Source organism: Salarias fasciatus, chromosome 9, assembly GCF_902148845.1.
Source record: "Salarias fasciatus chromosome 9, fSalaFa1.1, whole genome shotgun sequence".
NCBI classification, from domain to species: Eukaryota; Metazoa; Chordata; class Actinopteri; order Blenniiformes; family Blenniidae; genus Salarias; species Salarias fasciatus.
This window is the reverse complement of record NC_043753.1, coordinates 20,732,493-20,743,297: the sequence shown is the minus strand read 5'-3', so window position 1 is coordinate 20,743,297 and position 10,805 is coordinate 20,732,493. Positions and strand designations below refer to the sequence as shown.

The 10,805-nt window shown below is 41.5% G+C and overlaps 1 protein-coding gene across 2 annotated transcripts; it reads left to right on the top strand.

The window, feature by feature from the left end:
• Positions 1 to 4,241: 4,241 nt before the first annotated feature.
• LOC115394151 (leucine zipper transcription factor-like protein 1) lies at positions 4,242 to 10,287 on the top strand. 2 transcript variants are annotated; one of them, XM_030099381.1, is made up of 10 exons: positions 4,242 to 4,521; positions 5,391 to 5,515; positions 5,641 to 5,835; positions 7,338 to 7,395; positions 7,789 to 7,860; positions 7,948 to 8,013; positions 8,104 to 8,181; positions 8,443 to 8,601; positions 9,118 to 9,221; positions 9,334 to 10,287. In XM_030099381.1, the coding sequence occupies exons 1-10, from the start codon at positions 4,519 to 4,521 to the stop codon at positions 9,350 to 9,352; spliced, it is 879 nt and encodes a 292-aa protein (XP_029955241.1). In that variant the 5' UTR covers positions 4,242 to 4,518; the 3' UTR covers positions 9,353 to 10,287. The 2 variants fall into 2 exon arrangements, with proteins under 2 accessions (XP_029955241.1, XP_029955240.1); XM_030099380.1 differs by having other exon boundaries at positions 8,425 to 8,601.
• The last annotated feature ends 518 nt before the right edge of the window (positions 10,288 to 10,805 follow it).

Sequence of the window (10,805 nt, the reverse complement as noted above, 5' to 3'; positions counted from 1 at the left end):
CTCTCTGTCTTTTTTTTTCTTTTTTCTTTTTTTTTTTACTTTTATCTATCTATTTTTGCAGGATGAGGGTTTTAAAGTGATTCAACTTGATCATCTGAGCACATCAATGGTTTGCTGACTGGAGTATTCGCCTTGGGTTTAACGGGGCTTTCCTGCCATCTATTGGCGCTGTTACATCAGTGCACCATCCCCAGAAGGCCAGTGTTGTGGTGTTAAACATACATCCCGTGGCCCAAAACCGGTCCGCCACAGGGTCTCATCTGCATGTAAAGTAAAAGCCATAAAAAGGAAATAAACTTAAAGAAAAGAGGCAAGGATGAAATAAGTAAAGTAAAGCATGAAAATGAAAAAGGAGATTTTGAATGATTTTTTTTTTTTTTTTCAGTAAAACGAACTGCTGTTGCACAATACTAAATTTTGAAAAAATGTGGCATGGTTTGGTAGTTTGATCAACGAAGATACAGTATGTCACCTGAAAGCTGTCTTTCACTTCAAGTGATAATTGTTGAATTTCCAAATGCAGCTCTTTGTTTGCTCGTATGAAAAAAATCCAAGACAAATTTCAAAGAAAATAGAGATGTGGACAGACTCTCTTAATTGTTGTTCGTGCATGTGGAGAGAAACAACAAAAAATGTATGATAGTTTAAAAATTGACAAAACCACTAGGCAATGCTTGAGAGAGCGAGAGAGAGAGAGAGAGAGAGAGAGAGAGAGAGAGAGAGAGAGAGAGAGAGAGAGAGAGAGAGAGAGAGAGAGAGGGGCTTTGAAAAGAAAAAAATATTAAAAAGCTAAATAGAGTAAAATGACCATATCAGCTAAGATGGAACCTAACCGTGAAACAACCAGTTTTTAAACAAAATGATTTGAAGAAGAACAATGCAGCTAGTTCACCTCTTATATAAAAATCCACCAATGTCTATTGACCCCAACAAGTTAAGAAAATCTCCATACACACGGAAATGAGTTCATAATAAAGCAGCATTGTCACACACACGTCCTCCCACATGTCACACATGCTCAAAGCCAAAGAATAAATAGTTTTGCTTTTAATCCATAAAACCATGTTTTTGCGTCACATCACAACATATTTCCTTCAGTGATGTGAAATGTGAACAATTCAGACATCATCACTTTATTCCATCAGTCCATTACTCAGATGATAAACTCCTAAAATATCTCTAGTGTATAAATTACACCTGCTCCCTCCTGCCTCTGTGATTCCTCTACTGAACAATGCTGAACTCCTCACCATCATAATGGAGATGAATTCTCCAATTCTCTTCATGTCTGTGATTTAAACTTGATGATCCTCATGTTGCTCTTCACACTGCAACTGTAATACATGAAAGTGCTGCTCTGAGGCACGCACATGCACACAAACAACCTTTGAAGAAAATCAGAGACAGCCCATATAGTCCCATACTGCCACTTTCACAACATGGCAAAACCAGTCTCTGAAGGTTAGAGTTCATTCTCAGTTCAGCAGGAGGAAAGAAACAGCAGGTGTCAGAAGATGGAGGAGGGAACAACGTACATCTTTTGCCAGCTGCTCATAACAAACTGTCAAAACAGGCAGACGAAGGACACCAACCACCCTTACACACGAAAGAGGAGGAACTAAACTCTTACATTTCGAGAAATCTTTCTTGTTGGTGACAAAATGTAACAAAGTGAACAAGCAGTAATTATGTATTTTTTCAATCTAATGGTTAATTACTTTCTATACACATTATAAACAGTAAACCAACTTCTACCATGCTGGCTTTCATGAACCTTCATCACATTTCTTCTCAGTTTGACTATTTACTTCTTCATCTGTATTAATCTCTAAAGTTCCTTCAGCTTGCTCCTCAGAGTTCTGAAGTCCTTCAAAGACATTGTTCATAAATGCAGCAATGCTTCAGGTTCAGAAAGGGGACAGCGATTGTCAATATGTGGATCAACCCAATCGCATACTTTCAAAAGGAGGAAAACCTCCTACGCCTTATTATTTCATTTCCTCAAATATGCTCAAGTCCCAAATACCAATGAGATTAACATCATGGTATTTAATCTCATAGACATCCAGCAACTTGCCAATTGCCGCCCTGGCTCGGTTGCTGGATTTCTGCTGCCAGAACTCCCTTGAAAAAGAGATCCTGTAATCCCAATGGCACTCACCAGGTTAAATAAAGTTAAGTACAATAAAATCTACAGATCTTTGTACATGTTTCATTTTAAAAGAGGCATGTCATCCACAAATCATCTGTACATTCTTTATACAGATTAGAGTCTCAGAGGCTGGAGCATATTTCATATATCACTGAGTGAAAGGCAGATCCTGGACAGGTTAGTGAAAGATTTATTCTGAGGGATGTTTTAGTTTCTGTTCAGACATATTTGAACGTGAGCTATTTCTGATAAGTAATGTCATACTTGTCCACTTCCATTCCCAAGCAGGGAAGCCTGGGAAAACCCTCCAGCGTCCAGCACTCATTATCAGGTGTAGGAACACCATGCAGGAAAACCCAGATCAACTTAGGCTTAAAAAACAAACTATGCTGGCATACAAGAGTTATTTTGTGAATGTTATCTAAAACATTTGTACTCTAATCACCCCTGCTAACACTGACTCTAAATAGTAGGCTCAGGTTCAAAGTACGGTGTTAAAAATGATTGGTTCAAGCCATGTTCACAGCCTCCAGCCTTGGTGGCTTGTGAATCATTTATGAGTAACATCTTTAAATAAACTTACTAAAAGCTGCACTTACGCCTCCATCTGGTGACTTTACATGAACAGGCAAACAGTCATATGCTGCATTTCTTTCTGACAAGATCCACTTTCTTATATATTGGAAAGAAAATGTAAAGTTAACAGTGTAACAGAGCGAACATGGAGAATTCAAGGAAAAACTTAAAGCAGTCATATATGGCTCAGCATGCAGTGTTTAGTACCTATATTCAATTATAAGTGACTCACCGTGATTGAAGATAAAGGGGAAACATCTTGGCCTCTGTTTGCTGACTGATGTTGCACACTGAACTAGAGGCAGATCAGAATGGTCACGTTATAAAGCATCTGATTAGGTGACCAATCATGTGCTGCCAGTTAGTCTAATTCAATTACAGCTAGAGAGACATGAGGAGGAAAAAAAGGCCTCCTTCTGTCTTTCCCAGAATCCCCCTAAAGGAAATGGGAAGTGAAGTTCTCCAGGTTCTGCTGATAATGTTGATTACGTTAAGACTGTATCAATAATGTTTTATGGTTTTGATTAGATAATGTAACTCTTTATGAGTTTTAGATTTGGAGAAACAAGTTTATTAGTGGTTTGCATTTTATCCTTTCAGCAAGAATGTCACAGATTTGAGGCTGAGCTTTCTAATGTGAGGTTTTCATGTTTTCCAAATGTTTGGTTTTCTCCAGATTCTCTGGTTTTCTCTCAGTCCATACTTGAGGCCAGTGTGTGGCTTTGGTTTGTGAACATGTGTGATTGTGTGTTTGTCCAAAAATGGAGCTGTGATCTGTCCGGAGAGTATTCTTCCTTACCAGTGTCACAAATTCATGAATAAATCCAAGGAATATGCATTATTATCGCATATAGTGACATTATAGTGTATTACAATATTAAATGCTGCATATACTGCATGGCCCAATGTGGTGATGAATTTGGATTTAATGATGGATTTCTGATTCAAAATTCTATTTACAAGGTAAAGAGTGGTAAAGAGGAAAGGCAGAGGTCACTGGAGAGTCACCCAGTTCAGGCTGTTCATGGGGAGTTCTCAGTCAAACTGCTTCCCCATCAGAGTTTTTAGCTCTATACTGCCACCTCCTGATGGACATCACGTACTAATACAGGTTTGATGGGTGAACAAAGACAAAAAAATCCTGACTTTATATCACTCCAATATAGTTATAGACACAGAAAAAAGTATTGTACTCTCCAGGTAGGTAAGGTAGATGCTTAGCCCGATTACTTACCCTTTTCTATCTCTGTAAAGTCTGAAAAAAAGTAGCGAGCATTTTGCAAGATTCAGGACACCCCGGAAAAAAGAGCATTAACTTTTATTGGTTTGAAAATACAAGTCTATAATGGAATAAATCTCAAAATATTAACCTGAAAGTCGGGATACGTTAGCCTGTTTACGTAACATGTTTTTTTTTTCGCATCACGATGCAGCGTATTTAGATGAGGATTAATCGCATTGCTTTTTGTACGTGGTGTCCTTGAACGCCCCGCCCGTAACCAAGGTACTGACGCTCTTTTCCGTTACCAAGGCGCTCTCGAGGCAAACAGTAGCTTTGGTAGCCATGCTAGCAAATCTGCGAGATAATCTCATAGCTATGATCTAACCCGTGTCCAGCCTCTTCACTGTGGCGAATATAAGTGCCCGGGAGTTCAGGAGAACCCTCGACTCCAACGTGTTACGTCTGCTGTCTAATCTGTGGCCTACATTAGACTCACACATTCTCCACTCTCTTCTTTGGACCACAGGCTAGCTAACTTAGTTCGGCTAACACCACTTCCACAGCCGTCATGGTGAGTAGCTGCTGCGGTCTGCTGTCTAGGCCGCCTCTCTGCTTTTAGGAGTTTAGCGTGATATCTCTCGCTTCCGAACAAGGCTTAGGAGTTACAGTCAAAGACGAGCTGATGGCTAGCGATAGCGTGCAACCTCCCCGGCTCATTAAAAAAAGGCCCTGCTGGATGTTAGCAAGAGAAAATCCTCTTCAAGTTAGCTGATGAGATATTCTGTGTTTTCTGTGGTGTCTCTCTGTCCATATTTAGCACTTCAAATGATAATAATAGATATAATTCCCCTCAGCTGAAAGCCAAACAGACAAAAGATTTTTAAAACTAATACAACTAGAAGTAAAGGCTGAAACTGTAATAAAAGACATAAATTAAGTCAATAAGGGATTTAAAAGTGCTCACATAAATAAATGATGAGCACATCATTATAAATAAACAGTGAAAATCATTTGACTGACCATAAAGCCATGTCATCACATTAAAGTGGGGTTATGACTTGAACAATATTGATTAGAAAAGGAACTCATTTTGAGTAGTGATGATTTTGCCTCATCACATTTATTTTCATGAGGTTTAAGGTACCAGGTAGCAAAACAAAACCATTAGCCTCTATCTTGGCTGCAACAAGGTTCATATGGGAGCACTATTTCCGTGATGTAGCACAGAGCCAATCCCAGGTGATCTGTGAAAAGTGAAATGTTAAAAAATTGCTCTCTGATTCCTGATGTGATGAAATATCTACACTGTTTCATTTGAAGAAGTTGCAGACTTAAGGGTGAATTTTAGTTTGTGTGAAAAAGAAGAGGGCAACAGTGACTTAATCTACAGAAATCCCAGTTTTTGTGTCTAACCACTATCGATGTCTTGTCTTCATGTAGGCTGAATTTGGTTTTAACGAACACCATCAGAATGAAGTCATCAATTACATGAGGTTTGCACGTTCAAAAAGGGCCCTGAGACTCAAGACAATTGACTCGTGCTTTGAAGAGCTGAAGGAGAGCAGGTAAGTTGTCATTACTCTTATTATTATCATTATTATTACTGTATATTTGTTTTTGTGCCCGTGTCTGTAGAAGTAAGGCATGACAGACTGCAGTTTCCGGAGGTTGTGTGTGTTTCTTCCTGCAGGCTGGTGGAGGAGACGTTCACCGTGGACGAGGTGCGGGAGATGCTGGACGGGCTGCAGGTGGTGGTGCGCGGGGAGGTGGAGATGGAGCTCATCAACACGGCCCACACCAATGTCCTGCTGCTCCGCCAGCTGTTCTCCCAGGCGGAGAAGTTTTACCTACGACTGCAGAGCGACATCTCAGAGCTGGAGAATAGGTGAGCCACCAAAAACAGGAATAGGTTTTATTGAGGTCATAAAAGAACCGAAAACAAGAAATTGCAGTCCGATTGCAAACAGATTGTCACAGATGCGAGATGTGATAAAAGTCTCTGTTGAGAAGCGTTCCTCTTCAGTGTGCGATAGGCCACTTCCTCTCCAGCAGTGTGTCGATGCAGGTCTTTCATATGTCATACCAGGTTAAAAGGTCACTGTCACAAGATCAGCCCTCCTTTCCACAAGGCTGCTTACATTCTTTTTTCCTTACAGTGACATATACTCGACCCTTCCACCACATCTTCTTCCACCTGCTCAGTACATTTAGCTTAAAGCAAAAAGCATATTTTTTATTCATGTCCGCTTCTTTGCTTCTGAATTTAGATTTCAATCAAATGTTCTCGAAAGACATTTTAACACTGATATTTCTGTCTACTCTTTGTCTCCTTTACATGCTTTCCTACCTTTGATTTGTGAATTAATAAAAGTCCACAAATGCAATAAATACTTTATAAATAGTGATTACCACAACTTTTATTAAGTCCACAAATTTTTAAGTCCACAAATGTAATTCGCAGAAATAGCTGATATCCTCAAAACTGACTTGGTGACTGCTGTGCAATGTGTTTACATGCACTTGGCAGCGCTCTGCTGAATGATCTGAACATTACCATAAATCTGATACAGTGAACTGTTGAATGCATGTTGTTTGCATCTGTTGTCACCATTTTTCTAATTATTTTCATAAGTTAGAAGCATCCGTCAGGTTGAATAATACACAAAGCCACAACTATGCAAAAGAGGGTCCATCATCTTCACTAATCACGTGTCTGAAACTCAACATCAGCAGCAGGGGAGGTTTGAGCAATTATTCAAATTTCAGATGTAAACCACACACGTCTCTCTCTGTTCCTCTTTTTGCTCGTGAGATAAAGAAACAAAAGTATTGTCTTCACATCCTAAGTCATGTGAGCTGAGTCTGTTTTCCAGGCTGATCGCGGCGAAGCTTCGCTGCACTCAGGTGAACTTTGTGTAGCTTTTGACCGAGGTAACCCTTCACCGTATAAAAGCAACTTTTGGAAAACAAATTCTTTTGTAAACGTGCGCATGGGTGGGTTGATGAGCCGCCCGTGAAGCCCCGTTCACAGCTCTCAGTGATACGTGACATACAGGGCGTATATACCTAGGAGCACACCCCGCATCACGGTGTACGTGGCTTTCGCTGCTTTTAAGTAAACCACATTAAGACTTAGAAAACTGTTGTGTTTCACCACAAGTGTGTATCTGAAAAGCACTCCTCTGAAAGGAACGCCGTCTTTTTTTCTTGCCAAACATTTCTGACCACCAAAGTCGACGGTTGTAGTGTTAGAAAATATAAACACAGTGGTTTTACGGCAGCGGTTATCAGGTGACAGCTTTCTGTTTAGTTTTCACATTGCCTTTCACCGTCATTAGTCTGTTTTAAAACACTTGGTCTCACTCTTTTTTTTTCTTGCCCATGCAGGGAGCTGTTGGAGCAAGTAGCTAAATTTGAGAAGACCGACTTCAAAACCGCCGATAAGGTGAGCGTCGTGCGCTCCTCTCCCTCACGTGTGGGACCGTCAAGCACCGCCATGATCTCAGCCGTCATTAATCATGCAGGTTTAGTATATTCGACCCCACATGAAGTTCAGTAACGTGAGAGCGGCCATGCATTCCTGCACATCTGAGGTAGTTTTACGTGTCGGGTCGCCGAGCGTTTGTAGCTAGCTGTGCGGGTCAGGAGTCACACCTCGCTGCGGATGCTGCGGTTTTAGTGCCTTAAATACATATTACTTTTCGAAGCGTAATGCTTCGACTTCTCTGCTCACACCTCTCTCAAATGGCACGCGCAAACGAACCACAGCGTGCTGGGAAAGGCAAGAGATGAGCGATGTGAAATAACACTTACATGTTTATTATTGTTTTATTTGCAGACAAGCCAGGAAACAAGCAAACCCAAGCTCGCACCTCTGAACGAGGGCGGCGTGTCTGAACTTCTCAACAAGGTTCAAAACAACACTTTGTTACATCGATTACCAGCACGGATGCTCCTTCATCACCATTTATCACTGTTTCTCTACTTGCCTCTTCAGGAAATCGCAAGACTACAGGAGGAAAATGACAAGCTGAAAGCCAGGCTCCGCACTTTAGAGTCTCAGGTATCAATCAAAAACAGGTTTATGCACCTTTTGCATGGAGCTGCTGAAAGCAGTTCTGCTACTTATTACCTTCCCTGTTAATTTCAACAGGCCATGAGTGCATTAGATGAAAGAAGCAGGGCGGAGAGAGCTTTGAAAGACCTCCAGAAGGTGCAAGGTGAACAACAGGTACTCTCCCCTGTTTGGCTTATGCAGCATAATCATTTCCTTTTCATGTCATAATTCTGATTTATTTTAATTGTCCATCTGCCATTTGCATTTATCTGCTAATCTGGACCTAATGGTATGTATCCACCTAGTCAAAGTGCGACTTTTAGCTTTAGAGGACGTAGATTCTCCAGTGTGAGGATGTTATAGCGGCGACGGCCAATCACGTCGTCTGATCTCAAGCTGAACTCTCTTCCCTTTAAGCTGGCCGCTCAATCCCAGGAGATCAACAGTCTGGAGGACACGGTGGCGGCTCTGAAGGAGGACTACCAGAGGTCTCTCAGTGCCAACGCTGCATCCCAGAAAGATTTGCAGGAAAACCTGATCTCTGCCAAACACGAGCTTCTGCGAGTGCAGGAACAGCTGAGCCTGGCAGAGAAGGTACGTTGATGGAGGAAGGCCAACGTCCACCGCTGATAAAACTAACAGATAAACTCTGTGAAGGGAAACTATCACTCTCTGTGACTGTCTGAGGGCCTGAGGGCCATGCTCTTTCTCTTCTCGTGTGGTAGCACTCTCAAATAAAGTTGTGGTGACTGACGTGGGGAGTGGGAGGTGAAAACGCAGAACACTACGAGGCTTTCCTGTTATGTGGCTTCTGCAGTAGCTATATGAGATCATATTCACTTATTTATGTAAAATAACATGAATTAGCTGCAGTTTCGAAAAATGTGTTCTGAAATTGACCTTCACACTCATGAAACAAACAAGCCACTCGTTCTTTTTAATACCTCTGAGCAGGAGGAAGGAGGGCGTTTCAGTGTGAAGCTGTATTAGATTGTTTCTTGAGCTGCGGCTGATGCATCCACCCACCAGCTGTCACACGCTGCTTCCTATCACCTTCACCTATTTCTGTTTTTGCTGACACCTCTGGCGCTGCGTTTCTGTGCCGCGTAGGAGCTGGAGAAGAAGTTCCAGCAGACTGCAGCCTATCGCAACATGAAGGAGATCCTGACCAAGAAGAATGAGCAGATCAAAGAAATTAGAAAACGATTGCAGAGGTGAGCGCTGACCGATGCTGAGAAAGCATCGCAGGAGTTTATTTCACAGGGATGTGCTTTGTTGTGATTGGACACAGTCTTGACCTCCCCCTCCTGTCTGACCCTTTTTCAGGTACGAGCCCAATGAATGAGTTGTTCCCGGACAGCTGCTTTAACAGAGGTCCACCAGGGAAGACGGGACCGGAACGCGTGGCTGCGGCTTGGACAAGAACCACCAGTTCGGCTTTAGTGCGGAGGCGGTGCGGGGAAAGCGGGACGCGCTCCAATGTAGTGGAGACAAAACGATAACCTTTTATCAGCCGTGCTTTTCATTTCTGTCCGTCTCAGTTTGGAGCTCACCCTCAGCAGCCAGCAGACCCCCCCCCTCAGTGCTCTATGCAAACACTAACTCGTCCCTGTTCAGAGGCCTTGTCCGTTCGCTGACTTGGGCAGATGTGTTCCGTCTGCCTGAAGCTTTGCAGTCTTCTCTCTCAGAGGGTTACGGCTACTGTTTAGCTTTCCTGCACCAGGTAGTTGATTACTGATGGGTTTTCTTTTTTGATGAGTTTTAATTTCATTAGATTTTTTTTTTTTTTGCTGTGGCAGATCTGCATTGGATCACTTCCAAGTCGACTACAGGCCAATTCAGCAACAATCAGCGTAACAGTAATAAAAAAAAGAAGTGTGTTGACTCCTTGAGGGTACTTCTGCTTTTATTTATGACCTAACCTCTCATTAATATTTCACACAAGAATATTTCCAATCAGCTTGCATTGTATGGAAGTATCATCATTGAAAACACATTAATTTATTGTTTTTTTTTCCTGCTGTTACATATTAAATGCCATGGATCGTGATCTAGAATGACTTCCCTCCTCAGAGGGCCTAGCATATTTTGTCTGGAATTACCGTGTTCTTTTCGTATAACTGTGGGTGATGAAGTATCAGAGGAAATGAAATCTAATATCCATGATGTTCATGAAGTAATGCTCTTGTAGAGTATGATACGTCAGCCCTCTACTGTACTAGGTGTGCATTTGTTTGTATCGTGTAAAGTATGGGGTAATAAAAGCTGGTACCAAAAGTGTGTGTGTGATCAGTTTTGGTAAGATCATTCAACACTCTTCATACTTTTTTTATTTTAAGTTGTGGACATAACTTTAATTTTACATGTACAGTAAATCACTGTCTGTGGAGTTGTGTGATTCAGCCAGAGGGCAGCATACTGTAACTATAGTGGCTGCACAAACTGAATGATTGATTCAATCTTCATCTTCCTGACACCTGTTTGTTTGCATATCATAAAACTGCATGTAACATGTAACATGTGTAATGGGCATATTTACTAATTAGAAATGTAAAGTACTGAAGTAAATTAATTACAAAACGGCCAGGTCTGTTTTAATCAAAACACCACTAACAGATACATCAACGCAGACATCTCCAGATAGTAGGAGCAAAGAGACAGAGTAAGACACCAAGCGTGAAAACATTTATCAACATTACATAATGTGTAACAGACGTCTTGGTTGTGGCTTGTTTGTGCTAAATTTTCGGAGCCGTTATGAAAGTGGTCACAAGCTCTCGACTGTTGATCTCCTTTTG

Excerpts from the sequence above, each read along its gene's own strand:
- LOC115394151 (XM_030099380.1), top strand. Across the intron at positions 5,516-5,640 it reads GAAGAGCTGAAGGAGAGCAG|GCTGGTGGAGGAGACGTTCA; the intron begins GTAAGTTGTCAT and ends TTCTTCCTGCAG. Across the intron at positions 7,396-7,788 it reads ACTTCAAAACCGCCGATAAG|ACAAGCCAGGAAACAAGCAA; the intron begins GTGAGCGTCGTG and ends TTTTATTTGCAG.